The 16536-nt window shown below is 43.0% G+C and overlaps 2 protein-coding genes across 2 annotated transcripts in view; both read right to left on the reverse strand.

Moving 5' to 3' along the window:
- Positions 1-15508, reverse strand: part of LOC123756470 (piwi-like protein Siwi) — a 148853-nt gene extending 133345 nt beyond the window's left edge. The window contains exon 1 of the mRNA XM_069331259.1: positions 15260-15508. The gene's annotated coding sequence lies outside the window, so the exon portion shown is untranslated. The remainder of the gene's footprint in view (positions 1-15259) is intronic.
- Positions 6178-7889, reverse strand: LOC123756469 (immediate early response gene 5 protein). Its single transcript, XM_045739647.2, has one exon. The coding sequence runs from the start codon at positions 7507-7509 to the stop codon at positions 6799-6801; it is 711 nt and encodes a 236-aa protein (XP_045595603.1). The 5' UTR covers positions 7510-7889; the 3' UTR covers positions 6178-6798.
- Positions 15509-16536: the final 1028 nt, after the last annotated feature.

Consider the following 16536-nt stretch of genomic DNA (forward strand, 5'->3'; position numbering starts at 1 on the left):
ACCACAACCTATAAAACAGTGCTAGCCTAACCAAAAATGTTCTAAGCCAAGCAACCCACCTAACCTAACCTACCAGTGCACAGAAAACGTGAATATGTTAATATTCCACACAGGAGGGTTACTGTGTGTGGATAGGCAGGCAGGAGGGTTACTCAGTAGACAAAATATTGAAGTTCTTGCGAGGCAGGATCAAGTATAACATTTGGGGTTTACGGCTCATGCTCGGTGATGATATGGAAAGTCGCTTCTTTGCACAGTACTTTGTAACTTGTACGTTAAGGCCCATAACGTACAAAATGAGTTATAGTAGTTGTAAATATGGGTTGTTAAAGCCTGATTGACCAGGCTACCAACCAGGAAGCCTGGCCAAAGGCCGGGCCGCGGGGATGTTGATCCCCGGAACCAACACAAGGTAGTGGAACTTAATAGAGTGTACAGTATGATAGTTTATGCCGAAACTGGAGCAGCTTTTCGTTTCATTGGGGAGAATGGTAGTGATAAGCCTCTTCCAAGTATTCACAAAGGTATCAATGACGTGGAAAATTCTTGAATATAGAAGATTTGCTAATTACCACAGGGAATGAAGTGTATTTGAATGCTGTTAAACCTTATCGGTAATGCTATTGGAACTCTTCCAGTGAAGAACAGAAAGTATAAACAGTATAGCAATTGTACCTCTCGGGATAAAGTGCCATAATATACCCAAAAATCCTACCTAAGTATTCCGTGTTCGCCTTGCACATATCCTGACCATGTACCACAACGCTAACTACATTAACGTATTTAGAACATTATCCTTACACGTAAAGTACAGCCTTTAAGTGTACAATATTGTGTACAATAACGAAGGTCTTTGATGCTGGGGATTAACCTTACCATTTCTTTGAGTTTTCCAAAGATTTTTTATCATCTTTTTTTTCCCCAAATAAATAGAATTTTTGTCATCTTTTTTATTGTTCAATAGAATTTTTACCATCGTTTTGTTTTCCAGTAGAATTGTTATTATCTTTTTTTGTGTCCCAAAGAACTTATTCAGTCTGTCAAAACCGCACTGTATTATCTAAGTGATTTCATAGTTTTAGATCTTTATTCATGTGTATCAATAGCCATAGTCATCGTCCTACAAGCCCTGTGTAATTGATTGATGATGATTAAGCCACCCCAGAGGTGACACGGGCATGAATATCCTGTAAGTGGAGGCTGTTTGAAGCCATTACCAGTACTAAGTCCTGTGTAGTCAAATCTTCCTTTTAAAACCCTGCATATTTAAGTCTTCCTACAAAGCCCTGTATTAGTCAAGTTTGAGAATATGCATATATTTTATTTCTGTAAGCATAAAGTTGTTCTTGTAAACTGGATTTTTATGTGGACCAAAAAAATATTAGAGAAGAGTTAGGGTTTTTTAATGTTGCATATTGACATTAAATGCAAGAAAATTAAGAATACGATAATTATGCTACTTTCTGATTACATTTTTTGTGAGTGGATAGGCAGGCAGGAGGGTTACTGTGTGTGGATAGGCAGGCTGCAGGGTTACTGTGTGTGGATAGGCAGGCAGGAGGGTTACTGTGTGTGGATAGTCAGGCAGGAGGGTTACTGTGTGTGGATAGGCAGGCTGCAGGGTTACTGTGTGTGGATAGGCAGGCAGGAGGGTTACTGTGTGTGGATAGTCAGGCAGGAGGGTTACTGTGTGTGGATAGGCAGGCAGGAGGGTTACTGTGTGTGGATAGGCAGGCAGGAGGGTTACTCAGTAGACAAAATATTGAAGTTCTTGCGAGGCAGGATCAAGTATAACATTTGGGGTTTACGGCTCATGCTCGGTGATATGGAAAATTGGTTTACTGAGAATTATATAAAATATATAAATGTAATAATTTCCCCAAATTAATGTAAATATAATCTCTAAAATTGTAAATCATTTAAAGAAAAATAAATATAACATTTAGGGGTTTAAAGTTGATGCTCTGTAATAATATGAAACACTTGTTTACTGAGAATGATACTACTGCATATGTAATGTAGTATTGCCTTGTAAAATTTATGTATATATGATTTATATTGTATTTTATTAAATAAAGATAAAAAAGTCTTCCTACAAAGTCTTGTATAGTCGTCTTTCTACAAAGCCCCATGTGAGTAAGTCTTCCTACAAAGCCCTGTGTGAGTAAGTCTTCCTCCAAAGCCCTGTGTGAGTAAGTCTTCCTCCAAAGCCCTGTGTGAGTAAGTCTTCCTCCAAAGCCCTGTGTGAGTAAGTCTTCCTCCAAAGCTGTATAAGTCTTCCTCCAAAGCTGTATAAGTCTTCCTACAAAACTCTGTGTGAGTAAGTCTTCCTACAAAGCCCTGTGTGAGTAAGTCTTCCTCCAAAGCCCCGTGTGAGTAAGTCTTCCTCCAAAGCCCTGTGTGAGTAAGTCTTCCTCCAAAGCCCCGAGTGAGTAAGTCTTCCTCCAAAGCCCTGTGTAAGTCTTCCTCCAAAGCCCTGAGTGAGTAAGTCTTCCTACAAAGCCCTGTGTGAGTAAGTCTTCCTACAAAGCCCTTTGTGAGTAAGTCTTCCTCCAAAGCCCTGAGTAGGTAAGTCTTCCTACAAAGTCCTTTGTGAGTAAGTCTTCCTCCAAAGCCCTGTGAGAGTAAGTCTTCCTCCAAAGCTGTATAAGTCTTCCTCCAAAGCTGTATAAGTCTTCCTACAAAACTCTGTGTGAGTAAGTCTTGCTACAAAGTCCTGAGTGAATAAGTCGAAGCCCTGAGTAGTAAAGTCTACCTGCAGTGTTTTGTGTAGTCTTCCGACAAAGCCCTGTATTAGTCAAGTCGTCCTACAAAACCTTGTATTAGTCTAGTCTTCCTACAAAGCCCTGTATTAGTCAAGTCTTCTTACAAAGCCCTGTATTGGTCATCTTCCTACAAAGCCCTGTATTAGTCAAGTCTTCCTACAAAGCCCTATATTAGTCAAGTCTTCCTACAAAGCCCTGTATTAGTCAAGTCTTCCTACAAAGCCCTGTATTGGTCAAGTCTTCCTACAAAGCCATGTATTGGTCTTCCTACAAAGCCCTGTATTGGTCGTCTTCCTACAAAGCCCCGTATTAGTAAGGTCTTCCTACAAAGCCCTGTATTAGTCAAGTCTTCCTACAAAGCCCTGTATTGGTCATCTTCCTACAAAGCCCTGTATTAGTAAAGTCTTCCTACAAAGCCCTGTATTAGTCAAGTCTTCCTACAAAGCCCTGTATTGGTCGTCTTCCTACAAAGCTCTGTATTAGTCAAGTCTTCCTACAAAGCCCTATATTAGTCAAGTCTTCCTACAAAGCCCTGTATTAGTCAAGTCTTCCTACAAAGCCCTGTATTCATCAAGTCTTCCTACAAAGCCCTGTATTGGTCAAGTCTTCCTACAAAGCCATGTATTGGTCTTCCTACAAAGCCCTGTATTGGTCAAGTCTTCCTACAAAGCCCCGTATTAGTAAAGTCTTCCTACAAAGCCCTGTATTAGTCAAGTCTTCCTACAAAGCCCTGTATTGGTCATCTTCCTACAAAGCCCTGTATTAGTAAAGTCTTCCTACAAAGCCCTGTATTGGTCAAGTCTTCCTACAAAGCCATGTATTGGTCTTCCTACAAAGCCCTGTATTGGTCAAGTCTTCCTACAAAGCCCCATATTAGTCAAGTCTTCCCACACAGCCCTGAATTGGTAAAGTCTTCCTACAAAGCCCCTTATTAGTCAAGTCTTCCTACAAAGCCCTGTATTAGTCAAGTTTTCCTACAAAGCCCTGTATTAGTCAAGTCTTCCTGCAAAGCCCTGTATTAGTCAATCTTCCTACAAAACCCTGTATTAGTCGAGTTTTCCTACAAAGCCCTGTATTAGTCAAGTCTTCCTACAAAGCCCTGTATTAGTCAAGTCTTCCTACAAAGCCTTGCATTAGTCAAGTCTTCCTACAAAGCCCTGTATTAGTCAAGTCTTCCTACAAAGCCCTGTATTAGTCAAGCCTTCCTACAAAGCCTTGCATTAGTCAAGTCTTCCTACAAAGCCCTGTATTAGTCAAGTCTTCCTATAAAGCCCCGAATTAGTCAAGTCTTCCTACAAAGCTATGTATTAGTCAAGTCTTCCTACAAAGCCCCGTATTGGTCAAGTCTTCCTACAATGCTGTGCATTAGTAGTCTTCCTACAAAGCCCTGTATTAGTCAAGCCTTCCTACAAAGCCTTGCATTAGTCAAGTCTTCCTACAAAGCCCTGTATTAGTCAAGTCTTCCTATAAAGCCCCGAATTAGTCAAGTCTTCCTACAAAGCCTTGCATTAGTCAAGTCTTCCTACAAAGCCCTGTATTAGTCAAGTCTTCCTACAAAGCCCTGTATTAGTCAAGCCTTCCTACAAAGCCTTGCATTAGTCAAGTCTTCCTACAAAGCCCTGTATTAGCCAAGTCTTCCTATAAAGCCCCGAAATAGTCAAGTCTTCCTACAAAGCTATGTATTAGTCAAGTCTTCCTACAAAGCCCTGTATTAGTCAAGTCTTCCTACAAAGCCCCGTATTAGTCAAGTCTTCCTACAAAGCCCTGTATTGGTCAAGTCTTCCTACAATGCTGTGCATTAGTAGTTTTCCTACAAAGCCCTGCATTACTCAAGTCTTCCTACAAAGCCCTGCATTAGTCAAGTCTTCCTACAAAGCCCTGCATTAGTCAAGTCTTCCTCCAAAGCCCTGCATTAGTCAAGTCTTCCTACAAAGCCCTGCATTAGTCAAGGCTTCCTCCAAAGCCGTGCATTAGCCAAGTCTTCCTCCAGAGCCCCGCATTAGCCAAGTCTTCCTCCAAAGCCGTGCATTAGTCAAGTCTTCTTCCAAAGCCCTGCATTAGTCTAAATCTTCCTCCAAAGCCCTGCATTAGTCTAAGTCTTCCACCAAAGCCCTGCATTAGTCAAGTCTTCCTCCAAAGCCCTGCATTAGTCAAGTCTTCCTACAAAGCCCTGCATTAGTCTAAGTCTCAAAGCCCTGCATTAGTCTAAGTCTCAAAGCGCTGTGTAGTCAAGTCTTCCTACAAAGTCAAGTGTAGTTAAGTGTACCTACAAAGCCTTGCATAGTCAAGTCTTCCTACAATGTCTTGTGTAGTCTTCCTACGAAGCTGTATAGTTGTCTTCCTACAAAGCCCTATGTAGTAGTTTTCTTACAAAGCCCTGTTTAGTCGTTTTATAAAGCCGTGAGTATAAGTCTTCCTACAAAGCCTTCTTGTCTTGTCCCTCAAAGCCCTATTTAGCAAATTTGTCACTATATTGTCCCTCAAAGCCCTAGTTAGCTAAGTTCATTCAATCTGTCTGCATTAAATGTCCTGAAATTGTTTAGCTGACCTTCATGTAGTGTAATTTCAAGTTGTGTATTGTCCCTAGTTATCCTATTTTCCTGTGTGAATATATTAATCGGTGTCATCAATCTACACTAAAGTTAGGTGTACTCTTGGTTTGATTTTCATTATCCTTTATAGCATCAGTTATGTGTACTCTTGGTTTGTTTTTCATTATCCTTTATAGCATCAGTGGCATTCACCGAGCACTTCGTACAAGAGGATTTTGCAAACCCATGATTTGTTTGCAAATAGCTATCAAAATGCAGTCAGAGTATGCAGCGTTTCACCCATATATTTTGTAGCTTATATCAGTCTAAGTTAAATTCTAAGCCCTAGTTCCTTGTATGAAGAACATATCCAATTAAGTTCAAGCGCCAATACTACATCTGCATCATTGTCGGTTAATGACAAATTGAATTTATGTAAACACCTAGCAATACTTAATAGTATATAGAATAATCCATGCAATCTTCATCGCAAGAATTGCAAATAGGTGCTATGCAGTCTGGTGATGGAATTTAGGCCATGGGTCAAATGCGGAGAACCGGTTTCATTCCCATGTAGCAATCAATCATTCTCATGGACCTGAAAACAAATATTTGTGCATCATATATTATTTTCTCAAGACGACCAGTCTTAATTTTTTAAGACTTCGTTGCATTCAGCCCTCACTTACCACACTTGATCAGGAATCACCAACTCTCTTCGTCTCCTCCAGATGGATCCACCAGTCTCCACTAAACTAGGATGCTCCCACTTGAAGTATTATTATTAATAATGCACCACATTTAAGTAATTGCTTCAAAATGATCACTGTGGCTGCATCCTAGTTCAGGCAACTCACTTCAGGTAAAAATCATAGAATAAGTAAACTTTTGACATTTTATTACATTTTCCAACATGAGTATATAAAATATATATGTATATTTCATAAAATCCACTGGCACAGAAAGCCAATGATAAATATAATCATCTTTTGTACAGTTTATGTACAATATCACATGAGACGTGTGGGTGCAGAGAGCAACACGCACACAGCGGCCACCGTCATGGCGAGCCGCAGCGTCCCTGGCACCTCCTCCAACACTGCCACTCCAACGCTTCACTCAAGAGTAATCCTCCGATACTTTACTCTAGATTACTTCCCTCACGTAACCACTTAAAGAGGACTCCCTGCTACATCTAGAACACCATTTGAGCAGCACTCGGTCAAGACCAGAGCACTTCATCACCAACACTACCCAGGCTCCCAGTGGCTCCTGCCAACACTCGTCGTCATGGTGCAGGTGTGGCGGCGAGGACCCTCCCTGGCGAAGTACAGGCGTCCACCGCTGACGGAGTTGTCCACGGGCGTGGGTAGTCCATCACTCTAGTGGGATAATCCTGGCGGGGCGTGAGGAAGGAGGCTTGCCTGGGTAGTTGACTAGCAGGCGTGGGCCAGAGCCTCGTCAGGTACTGCAGGTAACACGGGTTGGGACTGACGAGTCCCTCACACGGCTAGAGCCACAGGCTGATACTGGGCCAGGTCCTCCCGGGCTGCTTGCGCGCCACATAAGTCCACACGCTGACCACCGAAGCTGAAGATGGAGACGAGCGAAGTAATGTGTTCAACTTCCATGCTGCTGCCGCAGGACTCAGTGTCCTGGTGGGGGCTGTGGGCGGTGTCCGGGGCGGGGTCTGGGGCAGGGCAGGTGCGAGGTTCCGAGGTGGTGCGGGGTCGCTTCGGCAGGATGGACCACACCGCCTCCTGAGTCTCTTGCTGGCTCACACACCGACGTCTCTTGAGAGCCGCTACACGATTGTTGCTCTCACATAGCGGGGCTCTTCCTCCTTCAGCAGCCTGCTGCTCCTGCTTATCGCATACACGGTTTTCCTTGTCCTCGGCGTCGCAGTTATCCTCCGTGGGCGGAAGAGGCGTCGCAGATGGCGCCGGCGGGTGCAAAGGAGCGTAAACCGTGATGACTGGTGGTGAGGGCGGGGGAGAAGTGGGCGGCTGGGCGTAAGCTTCGGGGTGGGCGGCTCGGTGAACGTGGTAACTCTCCTCCAGGAAGACATGGCGAGCGCGGTGCAACACTGACGCCACCAGCAGAGATTTGTGTAGAGACGCACCAGTCCGTCCCACACGAGACGCCGCCATCTTCCCAAGGGAGATACTGATCAGCTTTTGGGCCTCCAATCCAGCACGTGAATCACACGCCATTATTTGCTGCAGACTACCACTACCAAATAACTTAAAGCGTACTCTTGGTACACCTCTGCGTCAATAACGTTTCTCCTCTAGAGATGTTCTCGGTAGTGAATCTGGGCTGCTTCTCGCGTCCCGGGTGAAAGTAGGCTTATATATACCTTCGGGAAAGTGACGTCATAACACAGATCTGGACCAATCAGCGCACTCGGTTGGATGGTTTGAATTTTAGCGCCGGCAACACTGCGCATGCGCTCACTTCCCGCGTGGCCGTGAATTAGGTCCCGTTAGAGATCAAAGTTGCCTGACGCGACCTCGGGATTCATTCACTGCACAGAGGCGGCAACTTGGTGACGAAGAAGCAGTTTTCGACCGTACTTGTCTGAGACTCACCTCGAATAAGGTTTTCCCTCTACAAGCCAAGGATTTCGTCATCTGCGTATATTTTGTTTATATTTATCATAGCACATGTTTACAATGTGTGTCTACGAGCTCCACACTTCAAACAATAATTACCTGATATGTGCGATCTAATAACTTTCTAAATAGTGATATTAGAGCATTATGCGAAAGTTGCTACAAGTGCGTCAGGAAGTTACTCATCCTAGTCTCGCACCAGGGCCCGTCGTGCGGCCCATTATGACGTCACCGCTGTTCGATTCCTTGCCTTCCATGATGCCATTAGTTTTTGTGGCAATAAAGGCTTCCCTTCGGTATAATATGTATATCAGAATAATTACACAAGCAACAAATTATATAAGAATTAATATAAATCATTTGTCTAAAATAATTTAAGTAATATAATAATAGAAGTTATTTGGTAAACAAAAAATGTCTACTGTTTGAATGCAATTTATAATTAGTCGATAGATTTCTTTTACCTTTATTGAATTATGTAGAGTACATGATCATTTATACATCATTTTACAAAGTAAATATTACTTTATTTATTGTTAATAAAATTGTTTGTGAAACATTATATCATGATATACAATATATATTGTATATATACAATATATATTGTATATATATAATATATACACAATGTATATATACAATGTATACAATATATATTGTATACACCAAAATTCATATAATTTCCTCACTTTAAAAACTGGAATGTTTCTTAGGAGAGAATGTCTCTCTTATCAACATACAAAATATGTAGCCAGAAATTGACATAATTATGTATATTTAATTTTCCTGCATTTCACTTCAGTTCCTATAATATCCAACATCACCAACCTATCACTCCATTCTGACACTTGCCGTCTGAAAACATGAAGTGCAAATTAACATTAAGATTTAACAGGAAGCTTAACCGTATTGTAGGTTAATAAGGTCCTTGTGGTACTGTAGTCCTTGCCTATTTTCTTTGATTAATCTAACATGCAGGATAGCTAATGATTTTGACGCCTATCCATCATATGTATATATGACGGTTAACCTAACTGGTTCGTTTGACGCCACAATTGTAATTTTTTAACATAAATATCTACGACGAATAAATAGCACTGAATAGTGTAATTAACATCAAGATAAAGTGCAAAGTTGGCATGAATATATCGCACCTATATTTGTAACTATACATATATATATATATATATATATATATATATATATATATATATATATATATATATATATATATATATATATATATATAAACATTCGAGTTGCACACATACAGGAGCAGGACATCAGGTGGTCTACTCCCATCAACTTCAGATGTCATTAGTTTGTGCCAGTGACAACTGGAGAAAAGGAATTGTTTGCAAGCCAAATTTTCTAGCACTCAGGAAACAGGGTGATAGCCCCGGGAAAGGTAACCATTGCCAAATCACCCCGGAGGTGTGCAATGGGAGGAAGTCAGACGGTGTGGGAGGAAGCCAGGGGGTGTGGGAGGAAGCCAGGGGGTGTGGGAGGAAGTCATACGGTGTGGTAGGATGCCAGGGGGTGTGGGAGGAAGCCAGGGGGTGTGGGAGGATGCCAGGGGGTGTGGGAGGATGTCAGGGGGGTATGGGGAGGAAGCCAGGGGGTGTGGGAGGATGCCAGGGGGTGTGGGAGGAAGCCAGGGGGTGTGGGAGGAAGCTGGGGGATGTGGGAGGAAGCCAGGGGGTGTGGGAGGAAGCCAGGGGGTGTGGGGAGGAAGCCAAGTGGTGTGGGAGGATGCCAGGGGGTGTGGGAGGAAGCCAGGGGGTGTGGGAGGATGCCAGGGGATGTGGGAGGAAGCCAGGGGATGTGGGAGGATGCCAGGGGATGTGGGAGGATGCTAGGAGGGTGTGGGAGGATGCCAGGGGGTGTGGGAGGATGCCAGTGGGTGTGCGAGGATGCCAGGGGTTATGGGGAGGAAGCCAGGGGGTGTGGGAGGATGCCAGGGGGTGTGGGAGGAAGCCAGGGGATGTGGGAGGAAGCCAGGGGGTGTGGAAGGAAGCCAGGGGGTGTGGGGAGGAAGCCAGGTGATGTGGGAGGATGCCAGCGGGTGTGGGAGGACGCCAGGGGGTGTGGGAGGAAGCCAGGGGGTGTGAGAGGAAGCCAGGGGCTGTGGGAGGAAGCTAGGAGGGTGTGGGAGGTAGCCTCAGGGCGTAGGAAGCAGCAAGAGGCGTGGCAGGTAATTATACAATGGGAGACAGACAGAAATATATATCAGGCGAGAATACGAAAATACGGGAAGTTTGAGTGCGAACAATCAACACGACGCAGTGGTCGTCTGTTGCACATAGCATCTTGCAACGCACGTGCTGACGTCAGTACGCATTGAGTCATGCATACCGACTTCACTGCGTATTTTCCTGATGTGACGTCAATCCCCCCCCCCCCCTAATAGCATACAACTTGTTTAACTATTTGCATCGCTCGGTGACGTCATGGGAGCCTCGTCCTCTCGCCGGTATATTCTATGGTTTAATTTGAATATTTTATTATTGTGCTCACCTATAGTGTTTACATATGATGACATCAGTTGTCACATGGTAACGGCAGTGTTCACCAGGTAACTTTAGTATTCACTGTGTGATGTCACTATTCACCTATGTGATGTTTTAGTGTTCACCTGGTAACGTCAGTATCACTCGATAACGTAATTAGTATTGGTAACGTCAGTGTTTACCCGATAACGTTCGTAACGGTGACGTCAGTGTTCACCTGGTAACGTTAGTATTCACCTGGTAACGTTAGTGTTCACCTTGTAACGTCAGTGTTCACCTGGTAACGTTAGTATTCACCAGGTAATGTTAGTGTTCATCTTGTAACGTCAGTGTTCACCTGGTAACGTTAGTATTCACCAGGTAATGTTAGTGTTCATCTTGTAACGTCAGTGTTCACCTGGTAACGTTAGTATTCACCAGGTAATGTTAGTGTTCATCTTGTAACGTCAGTGTTCACCTGGTAACGTTAGTATTCACCAGGTAACGTTAGTGTTCACCAGGTAACGTCAGTGTTCACCTGGTAGCGTTAGTGTTCACCAGGTAACGTTAGTATTCACCGGGTAACGTTATTCACCAGGTAACGTTAATGTTTACCTAGTGAGATCAGTGTTCACATGGTGACCAGTGTTCACGTGGTAATGGCCGTGTTTATACCTGGTGACGTTCCAGATTAACTAAAGCTTGGTGTCGTCACCTGTTATCACTGGTAAGGGGAATTACGCGACGAAGGAAATGTCAACATAAAAAAAAAGCACGGTGCCAGTAAGAGGAGAAACACGGGATATTTTTAGAAGAGAAACGAAGTCATATGGGAGGAGGAAAAACGTCATGATGTCGGTAGAGAAACACGTGGGGGGGGGGGGAGGACATCAGTAGAGGTAAACATCACAGTTGCATGACTCACTACGACCGACCCACCTACCATACTGCAGGTGTGGACCTCTGCAACTCTGCAACTTTCCCAATACAACTCCCCCAGGTTCCACCTCCCCTGACATCAGTGTCTTGTGTTCCAACGTCCTTTTTCCTACCCCTTTTAAAACACTCCATTATTATAGCATCTTTATCCGTCTGTACCTTTTCGCGCGTTTTTGTTTATATAACGAAGAGGTGGGGGGGGGGGGCCTTGGCATGCGCCGAAGTCAGGGTCGGTGGCAGGGGTTGGGAGGAGTACTACGGCGTGGTGGGGTGCGGTGGGAGACTGCGCGAGGCTAGCGCCGTAAGGGTGTACTCACACACTTACACTTACACGCACGCACGCACACACACACACACACACACACACACACACATACAGACAGACACACACACACATACACACACACTCACGTTGGTGAAGTGTAACGTACCGCTGCCCCGACACACTTCGTATCGGCTCCCACAGATAACACCTGACATACCTGGTGTGTAGTGTCCACACCTGTTGCAGGCACTGTTGGAGCTGCAGTGGACGTTAATGGGGCTCAAGTTGATACAGATTTGGGTCAGCTGATAATCACGTGATTGAAGGAAAGGGGGGAGGAAGGAGAGAAGGGGACACAGATATTTGTTGATTTTTACATAGATTTCAACGGTCGTAAAAACATACACTGCGTATATTTTGCGCATTTTGACTAGAGGCTTTTCATAATTAAACTTTAACACAGCTTACTCAATTATATACAAACAATTTATATAGCTTATTATTTTACTCCAGATTTTGGTGATTGAGTGAAAGAGTGACGTACGATTGAAATAACACGAACCAAACGAGAATAAACTTTAAAAGATACTGTTAATAAATAGATTGGAGAGACACACATACGCGACAACAATTGTATGTAAAAATACTTAATGCTGCTGTAATGATCCATTTAAAATTACGCATTTTAACAAACAACGTCTTCAAATTTGTTTTTATATTTCGATTTATATTATGTACATTGACTACACCAATAAATATGTATTGTAGTCTAGTTTTAGGCAAATATGATTATATATGTTTTGAATATGTATTTTGCGACAGCGATATGTATGTATGTATAAATATATGCTACTCATATATTCAGCATAGCCTCGGAGAAGAAAATAAAGAGTATTCAGAGAAGACCTTGTGGATTCTCACTGAACACTTTAATCTTTTCTTCTCCTACCACCCCTATTATTCTATTTTTATTTTTTTATTTTTTTTATTTTTTATTGCAATGCTACAGTTTACAGAGAACACACATACACACACACACACATATAATATATGGTTGTTGGTCTGATCAACCAGGCTGTCGCAGCCTGACGTACGAGTCACAGCCTGGTTTATCAGGTATCGGATGTGCCTTCTTGTATATGAATATATAAATAAAATAAATAAAAGGGACTGTAATATAATTTTGGATGACGGGACGTTGTAAGGTCAGACGTTGTCCGAAATGGAACCTGGATAAGTCTTAATAATGTCAGGCTTCCTGAACGAGATAATGGAAAACGCTATTCCTCGACGAGGCGTCAAATTATTATTTATTTTATATATACAAGAGTTGTTACATTCTTGTACACTATGACGCATAGCGTTTCGGGCAAGTCCTTAATCCTATGTTCCCTCGAATACGACCCGCCAAATCGTTTAACAACCAGGTACCCATGGTGGGGTGAACAGAGGCTACAGTTAAGGATTGGCGCCCAGTAAATCCTCCCCCGGGGATACGAACCCAGGACAAAGCGCTCGCGAAACGCCAGGTGAGTGTCTTACCACTACGCAACGGGGACTGCCGTTGGCATACACAAACTTCGATGGATTCAAGATAAACGACTCCCTTGTGTATGTAATGATATGGGATTTAAGCTTAATGATGTGGAAATAAATTTACAGCTTATCTTGGAAGTCTGAGCATTGAACATGGTGTAGTGGTACATAGTTTCAAATGTAAATATGATAAAAGCCCAATAAGTACAGGAACCTGTACACCAGTTGATTGATATTTGAGAGACGGGACCAAAGAGCCGAAGCTCAACCCCCACACATTACCAGTTGAGAGGCGGGACCCAAGAGCCAAAGCTCAACCCCTGCAAGCACACCTAGGTGAGTACATACACAAATGCACGTGGCGAGGTGAGGCGGCGCGGGTTGATTGATTGATGAAGATTAAACCATCCAAGAGGTGGTTACGGGCTATTCATGCCCGTGCCCCCTCTTGGGTGACTTAATCATCAAGCACTCAATCAATCAAGAGGTGATACGGGCATGAGTAGCCGTGCACGGCAAGAGGTGGCACGGGCATGAGTAGCCCGGAAATGGTGCGGTCCACACACACGAACACGCACATGCACGTCACAACCTGAAACTTCCCACCTGCTTCAACATGTATTCTCCATCGAATATTTGTGGTGTTTTCTCTTTACAATTATGTGCATACTTACCTACAGTACGTACACTTTGGATATTTCTGGTAGTCCATCATTCTGAATGAAGTACTTACATATTTTTTTAACATTTTAATCTCCGGATTCTTATTTTGTTCACATTAAACTATATGCATAATTCATAAACTATATAATAATAATACTAATAATAATAATAATAATAATAATAATAAATTTTTATTCAGGTAAGGTACATACATACAAGGTAAGATACAAAAGTTGATGGATTTATAGATAGAGCTAGTACATACAATGCCTAAAGCCACTATTACGCAAAGCGTTTCGGGCAGTATACTGAATATACTAGTATATTTCAGTATATACTGAACAAGTCCTTGTTTGTGATCAGATGTAACACAAACAAGGAGCAACGATTGCAAGCTCAACAGGCTGGCAATGTAGTACTGACAACAGAAGATGCTTTTTCACCCACAGGAATTATTAACCCATGGAACCGCCTACCCGCCGAAGCGGTAAATGCCAAAACTGTGTTAAGTTCTAAAGTCTACCTGGAAAAGATAATCAAAGCAAATGGGGGCACATTCGACAAGCCGCCGGCTTCATATCCTCGTTGAGGCCACTAGTTAGTGACCTTCAGGTAAATTAGGTAAAAAAAATACAGAATAATGACGTAAGATTTACCTTCAAGTTGAAGTATGTTTATTGAGACAAGAAAGAAATACATCTCAAAGGGATAGAGTAGCCTAGGCTATTTCTAACCCCCCCCAGATTTACCTCAAGTTCAAGTATGTTTATTGAGATAAGCAAGAAATACATCTCAAAGGGATAGAGTAGCTTAGGCTATTTCTACCCCCCTATGATTTACCTTATTTACCTGAGGACCACTATACCCTAGGGGCCTCGACGAGGACAGGAAGCCGGCGGCTTGTCGAAGGTCCCCCCTCCCATTTTTCCTGATGATCTTTTCAATATATGTGAAAAGTTCTGTTGACAGTTTACAGTTAGTCAAATACTTCATCAGGTATAGTACAAACTCCCAGACGTCCTTGTAGAAGATCCTAAGCCTAGTAGCAATAATGTCTTAGATGTCTGCTGACCTTATTCCATGAGCCATAAATATATGGCTCTGCCCGCATAATAGTGTAGGAGTACATGATGGCATTATTGGGGGGGTAGAAATAGCCTAAGCTACTCTATCCCTTTGAGATGTATTTCTTTCTTGTCTCAATAAACGTACTTGAACTTGAAATTGAAATAAGTTTATTGAGGTAAAATACACACAAAGGGATGAGGTAGCTCAAGCTATTCTCACCCCGTTCAGTACATCGTGTTAATACATACATAGACACACACATCACAAACAATAAATATATTACCAAACATTCTGAAAGATAAACATATACATTTCCTCCTTTACACAAGTAGAACTTGAACTTGAATTGCATTATTAGGAAATGTGTAACCAGTTCACCACAGCTTACCTTGTCACTACCTGTTGTTGGTTCTAGGAATCAATGTCCCCCCATTCCTGGTAGCCTGGTCAACCAGACACAGCTGCTCGCAGCCCGACGTGTGAATCACAGCCTGCTTGATCAGGTGTCCTGCGGTAGTTGTTGTTTTAGATTCGGCTACTGGGAACATAAAGTTGTATAAGCAGCACGGGCTATGGTGAGCCCGTCGTACTCACCTGGCACAAGTGATGTGCCATACGTCTGTACTCAACCACTGTTAAAATTAGACTGAAATTAGTCCTGTGGTATTGTTTATGCTTCTTATGTTTAGTGTGTGTTGATGAGTCTCGGTCCCTCGCTTAGCGTAATATTGTTATTGCATCTCAATAGATGCAATAGCTAATATCTAACTGCTTTTCATTGGGGATATTTTGCATTTCCTGCCATGCCTCCTGGTCTGCAGAATTGTGCGCGCGCAGATTTGGAACGTCCTTCTTAATATTTACCAAATGGAAATTATCATGCATCTCTCTGGAGAATACAGTTTGAGATTTTAAATTGTAAAAACTTAGATGGCATATCGAGTGAATTTGGGCAGCAAAAGATCCCTGACTGTTCTCCAGGACAGCAATTTCTTATTGAAAGGGGTTTGTTGGTTTGCAATAACATTCCACCATAGAGAGCACTTTCAATATCTTAGACGTACCATCATTGCTTTGGCATCTCTTGTTTGATTAGCCTATGAGACTTTTTTGGGGCTAGTTCTTGACCTATACTAAACTAATTAGTTTATCAATATAACTTTCGCAGTGAAATTAATTTTGGGGTTCAGTTCCAGAGCCTCTGTAACCTTTTCCATAACCCCCCCCCCCCCCCCCTCCTCACAGAATGGGTAGAGAGTTATCTTGAGACGATTTCGGGGCTTTAATGTCCCCGCGGCCCGGTCCTCGACCAGGCCTCCACCCCCAGGAAGCAGCCCGTGACAGCTGATTAACTCCCAGGTACCTATTTACTGCTAGGTAACAGCAGTAAATCATCTTTCATCAGGGTGAAAGAAACTGTCCATTGTTTCTTGCCGGCGCCCGGGATCGAACCCGGGACCACACGATCACGCGACCAGTGTTCTGTCCGCTCACCCGCCGGCTCCGTGCATAATGAATGACATCAATCAATAATGTGTAATCCATGAACGTCACCACCACGTACTGAATCGAATAATTAAATTTAGGTCCTTGATCAAGCTGAAATCTGAACTCCATGTGCAGTCCATGACCGCCTGAACCTGATTACCTCAGACAAGTGGTAAA

The sequence above is a fragment of the Procambarus clarkii genome, chromosome 25 (assembly GCF_040958095.1).
Source record: "Procambarus clarkii isolate CNS0578487 chromosome 25, FALCON_Pclarkii_2.0, whole genome shotgun sequence".
NCBI classification, from domain to species: domain Eukaryota; kingdom Metazoa; phylum Arthropoda; class Malacostraca; order Decapoda; family Cambaridae; genus Procambarus; species Procambarus clarkii.